This window comes from Podarcis erhardii (genome assembly GCF_964252035.2).
Source record: "Podarcis erhardii genome assembly, chromosome: Z".
Classification (NCBI taxonomy): Eukaryota; Metazoa; Chordata; class Lepidosauria; order Squamata; family Lacertidae; genus Podarcis; species Podarcis erhardii.
This window is the reverse complement of record NC_138504.1, coordinates 33,386,089-33,409,011: the sequence shown is the minus strand read 5'-3', so window position 1 is coordinate 33,409,011 and position 22,923 is coordinate 33,386,089. Positions and strand designations below refer to the sequence as shown.

At 44.1% G+C, this 22,923-nt stretch overlaps 1 protein-coding gene across 3 annotated transcripts in view; it reads left to right on the top strand.

Annotated features, from left to right (window-relative positions):
* Window positions 1-22,923, top strand: part of COL5A1 (collagen type V alpha 1 chain) — a 181,835-nt gene that overhangs the window by 120,986 nt on the left and 37,926 nt on the right. For all 3 annotated transcript variants that reach the window (XM_081846883.1, XM_081846885.1, XM_081846884.1), the window contains exons 27-37: window positions 133-186; window positions 6,364-6,408; window positions 8,847-8,900; window positions 9,898-10,005; window positions 11,689-11,742; window positions 17,984-18,037; window positions 19,934-19,978; window positions 20,091-20,144; window positions 20,266-20,310; window positions 21,014-21,067; window positions 21,242-21,295. In XM_081846883.1, coding sequence (XP_081703009.1) covers window positions 133-186; window positions 6,364-6,408; window positions 8,847-8,900; window positions 9,898-10,005; window positions 11,689-11,742; window positions 17,984-18,037; window positions 19,934-19,978; window positions 20,091-20,144; window positions 20,266-20,310; window positions 21,014-21,067; window positions 21,242-21,295 — 621 coding nt within the window. The remainder of the gene's footprint in view (window positions 1-132; window positions 187-6,363; window positions 6,409-8,846; window positions 8,901-9,897; window positions 10,006-11,688; window positions 11,743-17,983; window positions 18,038-19,933; window positions 19,979-20,090; window positions 20,145-20,265; window positions 20,311-21,013; window positions 21,068-21,241; window positions 21,296-22,923) is intronic.

Here is a 22,923-nt window from a genome sequence, read left to right as displayed (position 1 = left end):
AGGTAGGGCAGGAACTCTCCTTTGTTTGGGATTCTGGAGAGCTGAAAGGATGTTTTCTCTGGGTGGGGTGAGAGAATGAGAATTACCACTGCTGAATAAAACCAGAAAAATCTCTTTTTGTTTTAATCATAGGGTCCAGCTGGCCCCCAGGGCCCAATTGGATATCCTGGCCCTCGTGGTGTAAAGGTAAGAAAGTGGAGGGAAACAAACCTTTTGGTTCTGCTGAATACAGAGATGCCCCTGGAAAGCAAAACATTCCCCTTCTGACCGAAGCACAGAAGGTTGAATGAGCACTGGAAGAAATCTTTTGCAACCCGGGTGAAAAAAAATGGGTGTTCCCACCCCACGCATCATCACTACCATCTGGTCACATAATATGAGAATTGGTGCTGAGAAACTGGAGTTAAACAGGAGTGCTTGAAGATGCCTTTGTGATGCATTGCAGGTCTTGTCATAGAGACCTAGTTCACACCTAAGGAGAGCTTTGTTGAATTCGACCAATGGCCCATCTTAGTCCACCATTCTGTGGTGAAAAATGTGTCTCCAGGTATGGCTGGGAAAGACCTCTGCCTATAACCACCTACCTAAACAACAACAACAACACAAGGCCTTGAAAATTAAATTAGATTAATATTTTCTGTATTTTTTCCAGTTATTTCCTTTTAAAAACAGCAACCCTCTTAGCACAATGGTTGGTCTTTTGCTTGCCCAGCAAATAGGAATGTTTTCACAAAATGTTGTATCCTCAGCAAAGGCAACCCTAATGCCGCCCCCGCCCCCTGGCCTGGCCCCTATTTTTTAATTCATTTGGGTTATTTTTCTCTTGGTGAAAAAGCAGACCGCCAATTGCCTACAAAAGAAGCTGCCTTCTGAGTGGGGGGGAAGGGCACCCTTCCTCTGAACCGGCACAACGCATAATTTGATCTTCCTTTCCGTTTGATCAGAAATTTCTTTCCTGCCACCTGAGGGATGAGGCAAGCTCCTTGACGAAAGCTGATCGTGCAAAAAAGCAAAACAAAAACCCAAAGTCTCAATAAGAGAAAATGTCTTGGGTAAAAGCAAGAGAGTGCGTTGCAATGGTGTTGCAAACCAGCTTCTGGAAACCAAAGGAGGCAAGAGCGCTCTTGTGTTCGGATCCTGCTGGTTGTTTTCCTTTGGGGCATCAGATGGGCCACTGAGAGGACAGGATGCTGGACTAGATGGACCTTTGGCCTGATCCAGCAGGACTCTCCTTAGACAACTACTGTGATAGTAGAACCTCCATGCTCAGGCGCAGTCACCTTCTGAGTACCAGACAATGGGGGACACAACTGGAGAGGGCTCTTGCACTCAGGTCCTGCTTACGGGTTTACCATTGGTGCAACTGGTCATGGTGAGACCAGAAGGCTGGACTAGATGGGCCACTGGCCTGATCCAGCATATGATGGGGTGCATCTGGTCAGCAGCAGGTATGTTCAAAAGCAGCTGGAAAGAGAACCTTTGGCCCTCCCAGTGTTGCTGAATTCCAACTCTCATCAGCCTCAGAAGGTAGCATGGCCCAATGGTCAGGGAAAACCAAGGGTTGTAACCACCCAGAGCGGCTGGGACAACCCAGTCACATAGGTGGAGTACTATCACTACAACTACCCAACTAAGTTTTGCACATTAATGCACCTAAGTTATTTTATTTAACAACATAAGATACCCTAAAGGAAAGCCCTCAAGCATCCAAGCACCAGAACATTCTCCACTCCTTTGGTTTCCACAACTGGTACTCAGAAGCGTTTGCCGCCTTCGACCATGGAGGTGAAGCATAGCCATTGTGGCTACTAGCCATTGCTAGCCTTCTCCTCCATGAGAGAAGTTGAGAAATAGCAGCTCTTGCATGGGGTGGCCACAGGAGAGGAGAGGGCTCTTATGCTCAGGTGCTGCTTGAGGACTTCCTACAGATTTCTGCTTGGCCACTGTAAGAAGAGGATGCTGGACTAGATGGGCCATTGGCCTGATCCATCTTCAGGGATCTTCTTAGGTTCTTATGGTGGACAGTGCCCTGCACTGCATTTTGATATTATTATTATTATTATTATTATTATTATTATTATTATTATTATTCTTTAAACACATATGGATGCAACAGGACCTTAGAGAGCTCCTATTACTAATGCATCTCATCCACTTAAAGAATAAGACCAAGGATTCGAAACTTTGGAATCCAGGAAGAATAATTTCTGACCGACTGATCCTTTTTCCTCCCACTGGACTCTCCCAAGGAACAGCAGATGCCTCCTTCCTGTCTGCTATTGGCTTGATGATGCTCCCTAGACAGAGCCCCTTCTTGTAGCCTTTGCCTTCCTCACCTTTCTTGGCGCCGCAACAGCCAGCTAAGAATTTTGTAGGCTTTCAAATCTATTAATATTGACTACATTCTATGCCAAGCAAGCTCCCCACTCCCACCCCTCAAGCCAATCCCTAGAGAAGCTGGCAAGATTGTTGAAATACATGTTAAAATGTACACTGAGCCTGCCTGGGGATGAGATTCCAAAGCACTCTCTCTCCTTCTCCCTCCCTCCCCGCCCCTCTTTCTTGGGCCTCTACCCAAAGGGCACAAAAAACATCAAGTAGGCATTAGTTGGAGTAGTGATAGGAATTGGCTGCCAATTCAGCCAACGGGGTTGTATCAAAGGCTTTTGGGCCATGGTTCAATGGCAGAGCAACTGTTTTGCTTGCAGGTCCCAGGTTCAATATCCAATGGCATCTTCAGGTAAGCCTGGAAAACACCTCCTGCCTGAAACCATGGAGAGCTGATGCCTATCAGCAGGGGTAAATCTTTCACGTGGCTCAAAGACCCACCTTTGCACATTTGCACACACACACACAGGCTGAGAGCCTCAATGGCGGCCCTCTGGAGATTTCACCTGGGGCAAAAAACCTTGCTACACACACACACACAGAGAGAGAGAGAGAGAGCGCGCGCGCGCGCTATGGCTCTGCCTGTCCGTGTAGACAACACTGAATTAGATGGATCAGAGCTCTGCCTGTCTGTGTAGACAACACTGAGATAGATGGAGCAGAGGATTTGACTTGATATAAGATGGCCTCCAGATTCCCATTTAATTCAGAACCATGAGGACTAGAATACTTTATGTTTAGGAAAAGGTCCGTAGCCCAGTGGTAGAACATTTGCTTTATATGCAGAAGGTCCTATATTCAATCCCCAAGTGCATTGCTAAGTAGGGTTCGGAATGTCCCTTGCTTGAAATCTTGGATAGCCACTGCTGCCAGTCAGTGATGACAATGCAAAGCTAGATATGCCACTGGCCTGATTTGGTATGGACCTTAGTTGCAATTGGCAGCCAAATAAACAAGGATTCTCTTACCTTTGTAGTGTTTGATTCTAATGGCAGGCATGACACATTTGTGCCACAAGAGGGGGCTTGGCCAATAGAGTCTCCCCCAACTTCTCCTTAATGCAAGTCTCTTTGATCTGCCTTAGAGAGAGAGGTGTAAATTATGAGTGGAAGAAACTCACCTACCTAATACAGATCACAGCTTGAACCCCCTTTTTCTTATTATTATATTAAATAAAGGGGTTAAATAATTCAGAAAGAGAAAAGTGTTTAAAAGAATCTGTATGTACAATGGAGATGGCTAAGGAGGTTTCCTCTTAGCTATGGGAGCAGCTTCAGATTCTGGCTTCAAATCTTGGAAGAAAAGCTGGCTGAGGGCAGCAGGAGAAACTGGAGGGAGGAGAGAGGAGGCAGCAGGAGAGGGGGTCACGGGGGGGGGGGAGAGATCTGCCCCCCCCCCAAATCAAGTAAATAAAAATACGTATACTTAACTAAGAATAGAAATTGTATAAAGGTATTTGACAGATTTTTCTGAGCACTTAGGGTCAAAAGAAAGTAATTTAAAACAACTGTTGTTGAGACAATTCATTCTGAATCTGCCAGACAGCCGGACAGAGGATGATGAAAAGTAGGTGTCCTTCTCTCCCCCCCCCGCCCCAAATCCTGGCTATGCCCATGGGAGGGAGTGCCCATGGGAGGGTTCCCAATTTACTCATTATGAATCCCATGATTCCCAGTCTTCTCATTTTAAATCTCATGTCTCCCGATCTTCTAGTTTTAAATCCTGAGGTTCCCAGTCTTCTATTGTGGGGACTGTTCTTTGTAGTTCATGGAAATCTTTAATAAAAAATTATTTCAAAAAACAAACAACCTGCCACTTGCTTAGTTCTTAACTGCTGTTAATTTGTTTTGTTATTCAGTTTGCATTTGCCTTGTTTTTAGGTCACATTTTTCTCATATTTTGCACCTGGTCAATTATTATTTATTATTTATTTATGTCATACGAATTATACGCCATTTGGTTGTTAAAAATACCCTCAAAGCAGATTAGAAAAAGATAAGACAAGAAAACCAAGTGGGGGGGGGGAATCACAACCATACTTTTCTATGTTTTAAAGTGGGGTTGTGAATTTTTCTTGATTTTATTTTTTAGTATTATTGATTTTATTGTTTAGCATTAATATACTAAAACATATTAAAAATCACCTGAGCTTCCTAAGCAAGTTGGTAAGTGAAGTAGCACGACCCTCCAAACTTTATTTTGCTCTAGACACAAAGTAAGAACAGGAGTGCCTAATCTTAAATTATATTCTAATACATTTCAGGTTAAACAAATAATGCATATTCTTAATGATTCACTGGAGATCCTGTGGGATCAAGTAGAATCATTCTGCACCCTTCCTTCAGTTAATGCCCTGCCTTTTAAAAATCTTTCTTGAGTACAGATTGGGAAAATACACAACCCGTTTCTTCAATTGACTTTTAGGGCATCTTTTTTCCCAAAAGACCAATCCCTTCCTCTCTCTGCGTGTGAATGTTTGTTTCTCTTGATGTATGTTTTCAGCAGTTGAAATATTGCCCAATATGTTTTGTTTTGTTGTATTATCTTGGATACTTTTAGTTGTATCCTACTCAGAGTAGACCCGTTGATTTTGCTGTTGTTTTCCATGAAATTGACTATCTCTTTCAGCTACCCTGTAGATGTGTAGATAATTTATTACGGTCAAAGACCAGCTCGCATAACACAATAAAAACAGCGTTCATAAAAATAAAATATACAATTAGAGCAGATTACCCTGTAGCCTGATGCTATGCGAAGAGAATGTCAAATTCATGTCAAATACTCCTTCCTCTTCATGGCAGAGGACCATAGCTCAGTGGCAGAGCATATGCTTTGCATGCAGAATGTCTCAGATTCAATCACCTAGGGCTGGGAATGCCCTCTTGTCTGTAAACCTAGAGAGCCAGTCTGTGTAGACAACACTACACTAGATGGACCAATGGGCTGACTCAGTAGAAGGCAGCTTCCTATGTTCATCAGAAGCACCCACAGCTAAGCAACAGAGCAGCTACCTTGCATGTAGGTTCCAGCTTCAATCCCTGGCATCTGCAGATTGGGCTGGGAAACCCTGGAGAGCTACTGCCAGTTAGTGTGAATAGTACTGAGCTAGAAGGGCATGTGGCTTTACTCAGAAGAAGGTATCTTCCTGTTAAATTCAGCTGTTCAGAGCCAGTAGTGGTTTAGTGGTCAGAGAGCCTAGGAGACCAGGGATCAAATCCCCACTTAGCCATGCAGCTCACTAAGTGCCCTTGGGCCAGTCACTGCCTCTCAGTCTAAGCCACCTCACAGGGTTGTCTTGGAGATCAGCGGCGTAGCGTGGGTTGTCAGCACCCGGGGCAAGGCAAGTAATTTGCACCCCCTAACCCGGGGCAAGGCAAGTAATTTGCGCCCCTAACCCTTAACCTGCTGCCGCTGCCAGCTTCTTCTTGCTGCTGCCTGGGCTGCTGCCATGGGGCTCTGCTACAGCCTGCGCCCGAGGCTCTTTGGCGACTCCGGAGGCGGCGAGCGCCCCCCCCCCCCCCAAGGTGTTGCGCCCGGTGCGACCGGCCCCCCCTGCACCCCCCACGCTACGCCACTGTTGGAGATTAAATGAATACAGTGAGAACCTTGTATTCCAGCTTGAGCTTCTTGGGAAGAAAATGTGGGGTAGAAATGCAACAAATAATTAAACCTTGAGAACTAGAATCTTAATATATATATTTTAGGGGAATGGGAGCAGTTCCGTGGTTCAATCTTTGACATCGCCAGGTGCAATTGGGAATTTCCATTGCCTGAAACCTCTGGGAGTGTAAACCATCCTGAGCAAGAAAGGACAATGTTTTGACACCATATAAGGCAGCTTCCTGTGTTAACTAGGAGTTTTAAACCATCACTAATGAACAAGTCATGTTTCTTGCCCCACCTCCATTCTCTCTGTGCCAGACTTTACTAATTTATTTTGATGTTGTTTCTCTCCCCCTCCCCACCCCCACAAAGGGAGCTGACGGCATCCGTGGCTTGAAAGGAACCAAGGGGGAGAAGGTGAGTAAATGACCATTAGTTAAATGACCCTCTCTCTAGGACATGGACCCCAGAAGGCTGGCCATAGCAGAATGTGGCCCTCGTGCCAAAAAAAGCTTCCCCATCCCTGATTGACAGTCTTTCCTATTCCTTGGTAACAAAAAAACCCACCCAAATTGTGGAGGAGGGGGAACTTCTGCAATGCCTGTATCCCTAAATGCAGACTTCTGTGATTAATTTGCATGATAACCCTCAATGCAGAATTTCCTAGCTATGGAACCTGGAGGTCTTAACGAACAGAGGTTTCCTTTTATATTTTCTCTTTGCAGAGCGGAAACCACACACACACACACACACAACGATGCGACAGTCCCAATTACAGCTATAGATGTTTCTGAGTGATGCCGTTTGCAGAACGAGCTTAGGAGATTCCCTGGGAATTTGGCATGTGCAAAGGACTTAACAGCCAGAGGCAGCAGCAGCAGCATCTATTAAAATGCTGTGTTTAAAGGCTTTTTTGACAAGGAGGCTTTCTGTATATTTTCAGGTACACGGTTATGTTCTCCCGAAGGATGAGCAGAGGCTGTGTAATATTCCAGCCTGGTCCAAGCTTTAAATCCCACTCACTTTTCCCTTTGTTCGTGCCCATAGTCCATCACAGGGAAATCTGACAATTATAAGCAGGAAGCCCAGCTACCAGCAGCCTCCTCAAACCCCCCCCCCCATGTTGTTTTTTCATTACCACATCCGCATTTTAGCACCTGACAGGCTTGCTTTAGGACTTGATACACTATTGATTGGAAGTCTGCGGTTAAAACCTGGAAGAAATATTAGTGCTGTCCTCGAGCTCTCTCTGAAAAGACTGGCGCGAGATGGCCTCGATGAAAATAATTTGTTGCTGGAGTGCCGGCAAGTTCCTGGTATTTATATCAGTTGAACTGACAGTCCTGCCTTCAGGAGCTTGAACAGGCAGAGGGCACCCCTTGGGTTTTTAGTTGGGGGGGTAGGCAATGGTAGGGAGCCTTCGACAAGGTTCCTACACAGAAATTGATTGGATATATTGTTCAGGCCAAAGGTTTCCCTCTGAGAAAACATAGCCTTACACTACAGAAGCTTATTTCTGGGAGGTGGGAGAGTGAGGAGGGGCACACTGCTATGTTGTTGCTGTTTTTTTTTTTTTTATCATCACAGTACTAGCTGGTCCTCCTTTGCCCCAGGCAGGACCTGGTTGCTGTGGAAACGAGGCCTTACTTTCTTCCCGCTGGACCGAAATATTACCTGCTTTACCTCTGTGTGGGAGATAAAAGCCTCTTTGAGGAGATGGGGGGCAGAGAATCACTTCTCCTGAGAAGTGGGTTTAATAAAAAGAACATTGGAGTTCCTTAGTAGCTTATTGTGGGTCTTCAGGAAGGAAATCTGTGCTACAGGGCAGGCATCCCTAGTAGACAGGCTATTTCCTAAAACCAACATGGGCTGTTGAGGTGGAGGGAAGATTGAAGATCAGGAGTAGGTAATATGATACATCTCCCCAAAACTGCAGCACCTCCCATTAACCCCAGTGGTAAGGAATGATGGGAATTGTAGTCTTTAATGTGAGATCCTGTGCGGTGCAGTGGTTACAGCATTGAGCTAGGACCTTGGAGAATAGGGTTCAAATACTTACTCAGTGATGAAACTTACTGGGTGACCTTGGGGCTAGCCATAGTGTCTGAGCTCCCTTGGCTGTGGAGGGCATAGATAAATCTGAGATGTAGGGGGAGGGTTATGATGTCCATCACTACAATGGAGGATTCCTTAAATAGAAGTGCAAAGTGCCATTTCAATCCTTCCCTCTATCCTTTAACTGTGGAGAACCCTCAAATATGATTTGCAAACTTCAGTTGATCTAAAATGCAGTGGCCAGATTCCTGGCGGGGATTCCATTTGGATCTCTCACAACCCCTGTTTTGAAACAGCTGCATTGGCACACTCCTCCATTGTCTCCAACCCATAACTATGTGCCAGTTCATTTCCAGGTCCAATGAAAGGTGCTCACACTGATATTTAAAGCCCTAAACGACTCAAGCCCCAGATATCTGAAAGGCATCCTCCTTTCCTACAGACCCTCTCAGGTGCTGAGATCAGCAGAGGGGGTGCCTCTTGGCAGTTCCTCCACTCTCAGTTGCTGGGGTGGCCCAAGGGAGGAGCCTTTTCTGTGGTGGCCTGTAAGCTATGGAAGTCCCTCCCCACAGAGGTGTGCCTGGCACCTTCATTGCACAGCTTCTGGAAGATGCTGAGGATGCACCTCTTTTCCCTGCCTTTTGGCACTTGAGGTGTATATTTTTAGGGTCCACCTTACTTTTGTAAGTCATTTTAAATTGTTCTTAATATTGTATTTTAAAGTTGTCACCTGTTATGGGACCTTGGGGTGAAGAACGGGTAATTAATCATAATGATGATAATGATTTGTCCTCATCCAGGGTGAAGATGGCTTCCCAGGTTTCAAGGGCGACATGGGCATCAAAGGAGACAGGGTGAGGGTTTTTTTTGTAAACATGGTCTTCAAAGCTGGTCGTGATACTGAGGTTGCCACTGGGATTAGATCCCAGAGCTGCTACCCTAGAATAACCCCTTCTGCCTGCAAGAACGAGGCATTCCAGAGTGTTTCAGAGACACAAGCTTTCACTTCCTGCCTGCTTCTGAAATTCATCTGAAGGTATACAGATCCTCTGGGAAGGGACAGTTTTTCTCTAGACAGTGACAGAATCTGACACTCCCATCTTCAGACAAGGCCTGAAAGTTGGAGAATAAGAAGTATATTTTGTTGCTGTGACTTTTACATAACTTATGTCCAGGAACTGCAGGCAGTTGAAGATGGGATCTCCAGTCATGGGGCAGGGATATATGGATTCATTGGCTCTTTCGGCTTGCTAGCAGTGTAGGCTCTGCTGGGGGAAGGGTCCTCATCTATTTGCTCCTTCTCCTCCTGCTCCTCTTTGGAGACCTCAGTTTCCAGGTCTGGGCAGGGCTGAAAACTGACACCTTGGTAGTTCATTGCCAAGGCACACTTGGTAGGGATGTGGGAGATGGCCTTCCCAGTGGCAGCTCTCAAACTTTGGAATTCCTTCTGTAGAAAAGCCAGACTGGCTGTCCTTCTGCCACCAGTGAAGACCATTTTATTCCAACAGGCCTTTGGGAAGTGACTGTTTTTAAAGGAACAGGCTCTTAATAGGGCTGTGCAGTCTTTTATTATATGCATTTTAATAGATATTTTTATATTGTTTTAATTGTGTTGAAGTTTAATTACTGCTTAATTTTGATATTTGCTTTTTACGCTTTTTGTATTTTATATGTGTTTTGTATTTTTATCTGCAAGCTGCCTTGAGTTCTACTCTGGAAAGAAGTTGGGATGTTGTTGTTTTGCAATTCTGTTTAACATCACCCTTAAAAATTAACCTGCAGCTTAATGGTGAGTGTGAGATGGGCTTTGTAAAGGATCAAGAAATTCATCTCTTTTCTGATTCTTGACAGGGGGAAATCGGACCCCCAGGTCCACGAGGCGAAGATGGCCCTGAAGGGCCAAAGGGTCGCGGAGGCCCCAATGGCGACCCTGGTCCTCTGGGCCCTGCTGGAGAAAAAGTAAGAGTACTATGTGAATGGTATTGGAGAACATGTGATGAGTTATGATAGAGCAGAGCTTTCCAGACTTTTCATGTTGGTGGCACACTTTTTAGACATGCATCATTTTGCGACACTGTAGTCCAGTTTTACTAGCAAACCAGAGGTTAAACTAACCCCCTTCCAGCTCCAGGAGGAGTGTGGGGAGCGTTCACATGGCACTCCTATGACACACATAGGAAAGCTCTGTGATAGGGTTTTGAACAGTCAGAATTTAGGATTTATTCTACAGCATCTCTGTCTGTTCCAATCAGACTTCCTGCTAGTTAAGAGATTTGCATGTTCAGACCCAGAAACCTCCCCCCTAAATAAATTCACACTTGACTCAAATTTTGGTTTTGGTTTTTGGCAGAATTTAGGCCACAACTTTATTGATTACAGAAGTGATTGGTTGCATAGGCTCTGGTTTGACTAGCTCCCTGCCATGCAGGTAGCGCTGACCCAGCGTTCCAGCATAGGTCAGCCGAGGGTGAATACCTGGATAAGCGGAAAGCCGGGAACAAATGTCCCCCTGGGCTCAGGCACAGGTACAACTCCCTCTCAGGGGTTGACCAAACCATCAAGTCCCTGGATTCTTTTAACGGAATACCCTTCACATAGGGATGGTGAGAGCGTTCTCCCATCCCTATCACCTGAACCAGAGCCTATCCGCAACCTTACAAGTTGTGAAGATTTGCTACGCGGCAGGCAAAACCCAAATGGCAACAGCCAATCAGCCAAGTGGGGGAAATTCCTGCCATGCCCCTGTCCCAACAACAGAAAACACATGACGGCATAGCATGGTCAAGCGCAAAACCCTAAAAGTAGGGAGAGGTGGGTGAGTGTTCCGAATGCACACGCCTAAAGAGGAAGCTCTGGGTCACGTGCATGGGTATAAATAGGCCCCTTGAACCGTTTGGACTGCGTCCCATTGGCCAGTTTGCACCCAGCTACGAGGGACCTACCAATCGGGTGTTGTGGCTGACCAATCGTACCCACCCACAACTCAGTGTGTCGGTTTCCAGGTCTCAACACAATACATGTCCTCTTTAAGGGAGGACCCAATATACCAAATATTACCTGGGTCATTTTACTGGTGCCACTGGCAGTGTCTTGTCCAAGCAGAACTCTCTGGATTCAGGAGACCAGGGGTGGATCAAAGCCTATTCTGTTATTACTGTTACCATTTCTTGGATTACCCTGGAACCATGAAGTCGGGTAGAGAAAGTGCTGCCCATCATTCACCCATCCAATGCTGACCTAGTCTTCATTTTGAATCATGTCCCAAAGCTAGGGATTCCTTCCCACCCCAAAAATACTTGAGCTGTGTCACAGTTTTAGTCAAAGCAAATGAACTGAAACTAACAAACCAAGGTTAGTCAGGTCTTTTAATTTTAATGGGTCTATTTGTCCTACTCAGAGCAGACCCATTGAAATTAATGGCTCTAAGGCAGTCATGTCCATTAAATTCAGTGGATCTACTCTGAGCAAGGCTTGCACTGGGTACAACCGCACCACCCTGTTCTGAATAAGACGAATGATAGATACAAGTCCATTTTTGGTATTGTGTGAGCATAAAGGTTAATTCTGGAGTTAAGTTAAATATAGAGTTCCCCAAATAAAACCTGTTCTCTTCATTTCTTAAATATTGGTTTGTTTTTACAGGGCAAGCTTGGCGTTCCTGGGTTACCGGGATACCCTGGGAGACTTGGCCCCAAGGTAAGCCTTGTTTTGTTTGTGAAGAATTACCTGTTTGGGATGCTCACATTAGAAAGTTTCAGAGATTGCTATACCTTTAGGAAGAAGGTCTTGTATCTGAGAAATGCCTCTCTTCTCAAGTTTCTTTTTAAATTGTCTGTATTTATCCTCCTGTCGGAATGATGTATGGTCTAGCAGTGGAGCCAATGGTGAGAGTTTGGGGGCCAGAACTGAGTCCCAGTCCCTCCATTCCAGCAGCCTTTTAAAATGGAGTATGGATCTTTCTCCACTCTGTCCGGGATAGTTTTAGGAAAGGAAGTGCCCCTACTGATGGTGAAGGGGGAGGGGCCTCAATGTGCACCCATGGAATGTCATTTTGTTCCCTAATCAAGGGGATCTGAGATTTAATCTGAAATGCTCCAAGACGTCCCTTATTATGACATTTCATAATTTATTCTAGATTTTTTTCCCTGAATAAGACAAATAGAATTAGCTTTCATTGCCATTTTTAAGCAGAGAAGAGAGAATACAGATGAGCAAAACCTGAAAAAAAAATGAGAACTTTAGAAGAATAGACATTTTAATCACAGCTATCTTGCCAAGCCAACTGAGATTTGAATGCTTCCATTTCACCAATTCTTGGGAAATATCTTTGAGCGAGTTTTATAGTTTCTGCAGCTAAGCTGCTTAAGATCTGATGTTAAATTAATGCCAATATATTTAAAGGCACCGTGAGCAATACTAAATTCTGATTGTGATATTAGTTGTTCAAAAGTCATTGTGGGTAAGTTAATTGGAAGAATGGCAGATTTTGCATAATTTATTTCCAGTCCCACAGCTGCATGAAATGCATTCAATTGTGTTTTGAGTGGTTGGAGTGCATTAAGAGAGTCAGAAAATTAAGCAGTGTCATCAGTGAACATACTGATTTTGTGTTCAATATTTCTAATTTTCACCCCCTAAATAGTTGCATCTGCCGCAAATGAATGGCAAGCTCCTCTATCACCACTACAAAGAGAAGTGGCGACCTTGACAAGTGCCCCTATTGAGGTGGATGGGTTTGGTGTCATACCCATTTGTCATACCCATACTGTAATGATGGTGTTAGACTGTAGGTAAAATTGATTGATCATATGCAGGAATTGCTTACCAAATTGTCATTTAGATAATAAATATTTTTTAAAGTGCCATTGAATTCTGTCAGAGACTTTGAAGGCATCGAGAGAAATTAAAGTTCCAGAGGAGTTTTGTGTGTGGAGCTCATGAATAACAATAAGGATTCTCCTTACTGAGTCTAATATATTCCTGTATGGGATAGAGCCAGTTTGGCCGGATGAAATATATTGTCCAATAAAATTATTAATCTTTTCAGCCATTACTGCCATGAAAAGTTTTGCATCAACGTTAATAAGAGCAATAGGTCTATAAGAGAGCCAGTGTGGTGTAGTGGTTAAGAGCGGTGGACTCGTAATCTGGGGAACCAGGTTCGCGTCTCCGCTCCTCCACATGCAGCTGCTGGGTGACCTTGGGCTAGTCACACTTCTCTGAAGTCTCTCAGCCCCACTCACCTCACAGAGTGTTTGTTGTGGGGGGGGAGGGAAAGGAGAATGTTAGCCGCTTTGAGACTCCTTCAGGTAGTGATATCAAATCCAAACTCTTCTTCTTCTTCTTAAGAGTCCCTGGTTTCAGCAATAGGGTCAGTTCTGAGGTTCACCATGTTTGGGGAATTTCATTTCAATCTAAAATTGAACTATATAGTCTAATTTACCAGAGTGAGAGCTCCATTTCAAATGCCTTATAATAGGCAAACTCCGGCCCTCCAGATGTTTTGGAACTACAGTTCCCATCATCCCTAGCTAACAGGACCAGTGGTCAGGGATGATGGGAATTGTAGTCTCAAAACATCTGGAGGATTGGAGTTTGCCTATGCCTGCCTTATAATATTCCCCTGAGGAGCCTTCTGGTCCTGGTGATTTGCCCAATGTTAGTCTTTTTATTGCTTCCTCTACTTCCTGTTGGGATATTGGTTGATTCAAATAATCCCTGTGCACCTCCAACAAAAGGCACACTTGAGAGAGATAAAGTTCTAGAGGGGATTGTAAAGGATTGTCGGGATGAGTACAGGAAAGTATAATGTTTTTGGAAGATTTTACCAGTTGCCAAAGTATCAATGGCCCTTCCTGGAGGCTTTTGTCAAACACTGGACTATCATAATTGTTATGATACAGAACCAACCTTGCCAAACATGCAACCTTTAGCTGCCCTGGGAGCAGAAAGCTCCACTTGTGCGGAATCACATGAGCAGTGGAGATCTGCCCCACAAATGCCCAGGCAAACATGGGAGCAAGCAGGGGCCATCAGCTTTACTCCAAGCCTTCCATTCCCATGACGGGATGATAGACACAAATACAAGTCCCTTTAATATTTTGACACTGGATAACTGCACTCTTGATAGGCGAATAAAACAGACAGTATTGTGCTCAAGCATGTGGTGTCCTGTTTTTCTTATTTATCTTGACATTCCAGGGGAGATTGCCTTTTCCTAAGTTGTGGGAGGGCACCATCAGCTACGTTAACCGATGTTGAAAGTTGAAGATCTTTTAGCATATTTTCAGCTGGTTGGTTGTCACCCAGCACACACTGTCTGTGCTGAGCTATTAATATTGAAAGGAAAGCCTCGATGGTAGGCAATGCCAGGCTCCTTCAGGGCGAAAATCTCGTTGCTGGGCAAGAGTGACCAGACCAGATTGATTTCTTGAAATATGGCAGTGCTGGATTCTTCATATTTTAAGCCCCTGATGTTACAGAGTGCTTTAACTATGGTAAAGTCTATAATGCTTAAAGCAGATGACAATATTACGCGAAGCTTCACCCATTTTGCTTCGGCCTCCAGGGACTCTCTGTGCCCTCTCCACATCTGCTATTGACATGGTGCTATTTATATTCAAAGTAATTATCCAATCCACCAAAAATTGAGCCACGTCTCTCCTTTCCTGATTCTCTGGGTAGGCCTATGTTTTTTGGGGGGAAATACATCTATTTCTGTCTGATTGTTCCTCGAGCTTCAGGGCACGATCCTCCGTGGCCTTATGCATTAATTGTATTTCTGATTGATTGGTGGTTGCAAGATTCAGCACTACATTTGCACTTGAGAGCGGGTTAATTAGAAAGGATTTTAAATTTCTGTGAAAATGGTGCCAATGCTGTGGTCTAGTCACACGTTAGGGCATGGCAGATTCTGTCTATGTATAGTTATAGGTAGGTAGCCATGTTGGTCTGCCGTAGTTGAAACGAACAAACAAAAAATCCTTCCAATAGCACCTTAGAGACCAACTAATTTTGTTATTGGTATGAGCTTTCGTGTACATGCACACTTCTTCAGATACCTTCAGATGCCTGTCTTCAGATACATATCTGTCTATGTAGGTATCTGAGTCTCTATTGGCCTGCATAACTGCTGCCACTTTTCTGCCATTTTGCGGGTAACCGTTCCCATTAGACATATCGGTGTCTGAGGCCTTGTATGAGTCCTCAGATATTGAGCCTTGAGTTTGCTCAGACATTAGATCGAAATGTGTGGACTTGAGTTTAGATCCTCAAAATCCTTGAATCATTACTGTTCCCATGTGTTAATTTTTTTGCTGTTCCAGAGCCTATGGTTGTCCCTCAATGCGATTTTCACCCTGTTGTGTTCAGAGACATAAGATTATGCTGCCATTTAGCTTTGCAGTTAGCTACACCCCCCCACCCCACCCCAGTTTTAAACACAAAAGCAATTTTAAATAAACAGATCTTCAGAGCCTGCAAACCATTTGCAAATCTCTAGGAAAATTTACGCTCATAATAAATGCCTCTTCAAGACGAAAGCTCGTAGCATTCAAGCTGCCTCATCAACCTTAAATTATTAAGCAGGGATGCTACTCCAGGCGCCAGGAGTGCACACGAGAGATCCAGCAGGGTACCAGGGGAGTAAGGAATCAAAGCATCCCGGGTGATGCCGCTGTAGGCGCTCTGAGGAAACCCTTTGATGCCGGCATGGACTGCCTCCCTCTCTGTGCTTCCACTCTGAGCAGTCTTAAGGAGGAGAGCACCAAAGCCAGGCTCCCATATTACTCTCCATGCAAACTGTTAGATAATTAATTAAGGATAATGATTACAAAGGCAGTGCCACTGTGGCATAAAAGTGGTGGCCCCATTTCTAGGATAAGAGGGGGTGCCAACCTCATGCTCACTTTCATTTTGAGTGGGTGTCCACAAATTCTCTTTTTTAAGAAAATGAAAAATACCCTGTGCTTTGATTAGAAATCTCTCTCTCTCTCTCTCTCTCTCTCTCTCTCTCTCTCTCTCTCTCTCTCTCTCCCCCCTCATATTTTATCACAGCCTCTAGAGATACTGTGTGTTTGGAGCAATGTTAATGTTGTTGTTTTTCTTTGATTTTTTTTTATAAAGCATGGTGTTTTATTATTTATTTTTAGTGCTTGACGGGTGGGGGACAGATTTGTTTGATGTTTGAGACATAATTAACCAGAAAGATTCGTTCCTTGCCTGGATATGTTTCACAGAATCATAAAATCATAGAGTTGGAAGGAACCCCAAGGCTTAGCTAGTCCAGCCCTCTGCAATGCAGGAATCAGAGCTAGATAATATTGTTTGTATCAGTCAAGTAATATTCCACATAGCACTTCCAGTGTCCTTTCAGTGTGTTTCCTCATAACGGGGCAAAGTCACCTATCATGTTCTTCTCTGAAGATGACATTCGAAAAAAGCATCACCCATAGTTTTGACAATACATTGGGCAATCTTTTGGGCCACCTCACCTCACCATGCCTTGCTCTGGGAGGATTCCACCATTTCCTTGTTTGTCCTGTTGCAATTGGATTCTGTTGTGACGTGGGGTTTGTGATTTCAGCTCTCTTGACATAATATGCTGGAGACAGTTCTCTAGTAACACTTCTTTATTTAAGCAACAAGACTAAGACTTGAGGAGGGGAGAGCTACATTTATAGGGACAGGGAACTAGCTAGAAAGGATACATTTTGGAGGGAACAATCACAGTCCTGCCTTTTGGAGGCAACCAATAAGACAGAGGATCCAAATACAGCAGCTTAAATGAACCAATAGTAGCTGTACCCTCTGGAACGAAAAGGCAGTTACTTTACCCTAAAGCAAATACAGACAGTAATAATACAGATATAAAATCCTTTGACTCAATACACAACAGATTCAATAAGTTTTTTTTCTTTTAATCATTTTTGTTTTATTTTGACAAAGTAATAATCATAAATAAATAAGAATAAAAATGTGCACCCCACCACTGAGACCATTCCATTGTAACTATAAAACCTCCCAAAATTTCAACATCTCTTGCAATGGTTTGACCCCTTTCCGTTTTAATAGCACAAATTCTACAAACACCCTCCATATCTCCTCAGAATCATTTCTCCTGCATATTCCCAGTCTTACCTTAATGGCACATGTTAATTTAATGGCACATGTTAATTTATCATTAATAGCTATATCCCGCACCTCTTTATACCATTCTTCCATTTTATATTCTGCTTTCCCCTTCAACTTCTTAGCTATAATAATTTGTGCAGCTATCAATAAATTTGTGAGCATGTCCTTCATAGCCTGTGAACCTTCCACCCCATCGTAAATTAATAATAATGCTACCTCTGGACTTTCGGTCAGCTTTAACTCAATGATTTCTTTTATCTCCTTAAACACCTTTTGCCAAAGAAATTGCACATATTTACAGCCCCACCACATGTGAACATAATTTCCTGTTTCCTGGATTCAATAATTTTGTTGTAGTGTTTTACTGATCACTATCTGATGCATTTTAGTGATTGTAAACTGCTTTGTGAGAAGATGGGTTCTGGGTAGAGCCAGTATGGTTTGTGACTAGAGTGTCAGACTAGGACCAGCTAGACCAGGCTTCAAATCCCAACTAGGCCATGAAGCCCCCTGGGCCAATCACTGCCTCTCAGACTAATCTACCTCACAGGGTTGTTGCGAGGATAAAATGGGGAGGAAGGGAACTATGTAAGTCAATATAAGTGTTTAAAATAAACAAAGGAATGGTCTTGGAATTTCAATCTTTTTGACTTGTTAAGGGCCCCACAACAAGTTCATTTCCTTCTCTTCTCCTGGAAGTGCGATTCTTTGGTCACTAGGATGCCTTGTGATGTTATTTTGGCAGCTACAGAATGTTCACAGTGACTTCCTTCACGCTCTTTCTCTCTCTTTTCTCTCCCTTCAGGGCTCCATTGGATTTCCAGGGTTTCCAGGAGCAAATGGTGAGAAAGGAGGAAGGGTAAGAGCCTTTTTTTCTTTTTATGCCAATGCTTGACTCATTCCTATTGCAGAATTGTAGAGCTGGAAGGGACCCCATGGGTCATCTAGTGAAACCCACATCACTCTTTGCCCTGTTCCAAAGCCCCCATTTTTCCTCCAGTGCATATTTATGACACCTGGGGATGGGGAAACCAAAGCGTAAGGATCCCTTGTGATTAGGATAACACTGAGGGGCTGGTTAAAAGGCTTTGTGTTTATTTGTCCAAGTGCAAAGCAAACTCCATTTCCATAATTATGAGACCGACTGGCAGTCAGGTGGGGGTGGGGGCTCTCATGTTCTTCAACAGCACCCATGTTACAATGAGAGAGCATGGACAGCGTTATATTTCCCTTTTGCTCTCATTTAAATTCAAATTGCTTCTAACAGGCATGCTTGATCGGAATGCAGGAGGTATAAATTGCTTTTCAACATGTTAATATTGTGCCATCTAAATTTAGTTTACATAACTTGAGGATGGGAGGGGGGGCCATGTACTTTCTGTCTCCCTCCCCCCAGCCCGGCTGCTCTTATTTTTCTGATGCACAATTTTCATTCCTTGATTGTTAGCCACAAATCACTTCCCCACCCCACACCCCTAGCCTGCTATAGGGGAGGCTTTTGGCAGCTTTTCATTCCACTGAGTCTTACGAAATGCCACCCTCTCCTTGCTGAATCATGGGACAAATTCAAATGCCATGCAGTGAGGAAAACTAGCAGCGAAAGCACCACTCTACTGCAACTGTCTGAAGCCCAGCCCAGCTCATAGAATTACAAAGTTGGAAGAAACCCTGAGGGTCATCTAGTCGAATTTCCTGAAATGCAGGAATCTTAACTATATAAGACATGACAGATGACCATCCAACCTCTTCTTAAAAACCTCCAAATGAAGGAGAGTCCATCACCTTCTGAGGGAGTCCATTCCACTGTCAAACAACTCTTACCTTCAAAAAGTTATTCCTGACATTTAGTTAGAAACTCCTTTCTAGTAACTTGAATCCATTAGTTTTGGTCCTACCCTATGGAGCAGGCGAGAACAAGTTTTATCCATCTTCCATTTGACAGCCCTTTAGATATTTGAAGATGGCTATCATATCTCCTCTAAGTCTCCTCTTTTTTAGGCTAAGCATACCCAACTCCCTCAACCGTTCCCCATAAAGCTTGGTTTCCAGACCCTGGATCATCTTAATCACCCTCCTCTCATCCGTTGAAAATCAACAGAGTTCAAGATAGTAACATTGCATTTTGTCCTGGGTAGCATTTGACTGAACTGATATGATGTTCATTAACATTCTGGTTGCTCAGAGTAGAATGCAAACATTTGCAATCCAGATAGGGAAGAGGATGGTGTCAGTTTGGCTGGGGGAGCCTATAACAGCCAGGAGACAAGAGACAGGGGTGGGAGAAGCTGCAGGATTGGAGAGTGAAGAACAGGTACAGGAGGAGGGAGAGATCGGTCAGCCAAGTGTAAAGTCAAAAGCTTCCATACCTCCTCCACCTGCCCAATATCACTGTCTCCTGGAACCAGAAAAGGATTGAAGCAGGAAGAGCAGAAACAGGTTATACACAGGCAGAATCTTTGTCTGCTTGTGCGAAGCTTGGGTGGAGCCAACACATAAGCTGAGGTCAGGGGCAGCTGCCTCATTGGGTGCATACCTGGAAGTAGCTGAGAGACATACGACTGATGGGCATGCCTTTTCCTAACTTGCAAGTATAGTTTTGATGATAAAGAGTGAATTCCTCACTCGGGACATCCCATGCCTGAGAGTGCCATGACATCCAACCTCTGCTTGAGCACCTTCGATGAGGAAGAGTCCACCACCTTCCAAGGGACTCTGTTCCAAGTGATTTAAGGTCACCTCTTTTTTCTGGTTCTAGGGTACTCCTGGTAAACCTGGACCAAGAGGACAGCGGGGCCCAACGGTAAGCCACCCTGTCCCTTCCTGCTTCTTGGCTTCTCTGGGATTGGCTTTGGGGCCAGTTTCTGCATCATCAAACAGGTCACACTGTAACAAGTTTCCTTCCTTATCTTAAGGGTCCCAGAGGAGAACGTGGTCAGAGAGGCATCACCGGAAAACCAGGACCCAAGGTATTTGGGAATCCAGACACCCTATCCCCAGATCTATGTTGTGTGCTCAAACTGATGTTTATGTCCTTTTGGCCTTGGTAGCGCTCTCATTCTAATGTCCTTATTTTTTCTTCATTAAAAGGGCAACTCCGGCGGTGATGGGCCCCCTGGTCCTCCAGGCGAAAGGGTAAGAAAAAACAGACTGAGACAGGAGCTTAGATGAGAGATAAACATGGACTTTTAGGCAGTAAGGGGCAACTTGACAGAAGTTCATAAAATGATGTCACAGCATGGGGGAGAGGATAGAGAGAGGTTTCCCACCCACCTCTCCTGACACTGGAATTGTGGATATTCAGTGAAGCTGAATGTGGGAAGATTCAGGACAGAGGAAAGAAAGTCCTCCTTCACACAGCACATAGTGAAACTGGGGAACTTGCTTCCACAGTAGGCAGTGATAGCCACCAACCTAGATGGCTTTAAAATAGAATTCGACAAGTTCACAGAGGAGAAGGAGGTTATCAGTGTCTGATAGCCACAATGGCTATGCTCTGCCTCCATTGAGGGAGACAGTAACATTTCTAAACATCCATTTCTGGAAACCTCAGGAGGGGATAGGGCTCTTGTCCTTGAATTGTGCTTGCAGGTTTCCCTTTAGGACAGGATGCTAGACTAGATGGGACATGGGCCTGATCCAGCAGTCTTTTCTGATGTTCTTATGAAGGGAAGTTGTAGTAGTAACAACAACAGAAGATCCTCTGTTTGATGGATCTTGAGGTTCTACCAAACCTGCCCCACCCCTTGCTCTAGAGCCCACCCCCCAAGTGAGAGGCCAATTGTTTTAGCATCACCAGGTGGCAACACTAACTTTCTTGTGTTCTTTTGTCTCTAAGGGTCCTCCAGGGCCCCAAGGACCTACTGGCTTTCCTGGACCCAAAGGCCCTCCAGTAAGTACAACAATGAGAGAAGCGTCTGCCCTTGACCCACCAATGCACCCAGTAAACCAAAACAGAGCTTTAAAAACTCCTACAAGACAACCCACTGGCTCGGATTCATCACACCTTGTATATGAAGAAAATCTTGCTGGCTGTGTCCTCTTAGCATTTTCTTTCCTCCTCTAGGGTCCACCAGGAAAGGATGGGTTGCCAGGACATCCTGGGCAGAGAGGTGAAACTGTAAGTACACAGAGATATTCCCCGTTCTGATAGGTACTTGATGTATGGTTGTGTTCTGTGTATTTGTATGCTTTGTAGAGGATTCTTGGGCATGTTCCACTGCAGAATGAGAGTTCAACTTTCTTCTGGGGATATGTGTTGGAAGACCAACTGTGGCAGTCAAGATATCTTGGAAGGCCAACCATGGCATTCATTATATCTTGTAAGACCAACCATGGGATTCAATATATCTTGGAAGGCCACCCATGGCAGTCAAGGTATCTTGGAAGACTAACCGTGGTCAGGATCTCTTGGAAGATTAACCATGGCACTCAAGGTATATTGAAACACCAACCATAGCACTTTAATAAATCTTTATGGGGCCTTGTCTGCCATTGCTGATCTCTTCATTGTGAGGAGCCACTGATAAATATCTAAGGGTCCCCCAGGACATTATGTGAAAATCAGTGGTAAGTACAACAGGCAACCCTATTCAGAAGGAATAAAAAGGGGACATTTCAGCAGTTTTCAGGGAACAATAAAATGAGTGGGGGAATGTGGGCCATAGCACCATCATCAGTATTCCTTTGGTTGGGTTGTAGCCGGTTGCCACCATTTTTCTTTAAATGACAACTGAGAATTCCTGCCTCCTTGGGAACAGGAGTTTATGGCTTTACGCTTCTGCTAAGGTCCTGCTTGTGGGCTTCCCATTAGGGCATATCTTAGGCCACTAAGTGAATAGGATGCAGAACTAAATGGGCCACTCGCCTGATTTAGCAGGCTCTTCTTATGTTCTTACAATTCCCTTTTTCTTCATAGAGCTCATTCATCAGAGTCTTACAGTCTAAACCAGCCTCCTCTGCTGAAATCTGGTGCCCTTCTGAGGTTTTGCACCCCAGCTCTCATCATTACCAGCTAATTGTGCTGGATTTGGGGGAGTTTTGGTGCAAACCATCAGTTCTGTTGCACTTTATTCACAAACCTTCCAATCTGTGGAAAGTTTTGGTTCAGTAACAACCAAACTTTTGAACCTCATATAATCTGTTTTCCCTTCTGACAACCTGCAAATATTCAGATACTCCTTCTGTCGCCTTTCATTTCCCTATCGCTATCTCCTTTTGGGGGGAGGGGTGTTAAATTTCATTTTATAATGTATTTAAAACAGATATAACAGTTATAGCAACAAATGAAAATGAAAACAAAATATGACAAACATAACTACAAAATAGGCACCTAGAATGAGTCCACTTGCACATGGGTTAAAATAGCAAGGTCACTCTTAAGTAAAGACAATCAACGTTATCTAATTATCAAGTCTAGTTCCAGATTTGCCAGGCTGGTGACAAGGCTGTCTTGAAAATGATGGCTCTGTTGTATATGTCATAAAGGAATGCCAAATCATATTCAAAGTATCTGGAGGTTCTGGTCCTTGTCGAAATTTAAAATTATGCATAATTTTATCCATTTTAGCTATATTCCAAAGTAAGTGGCACCATGTCCAATGTCAGATTTTGCAGTTTTCCACTGAGTTGCAATTACTATTTGAACTGCCAATAATATAGAATCATAGAATTGCAGAGTTGGAAGGGACCTTGAGAGTCATCTGGTCAAACCCTTTGCAATGCAACTAAATCATACATGACAGATGG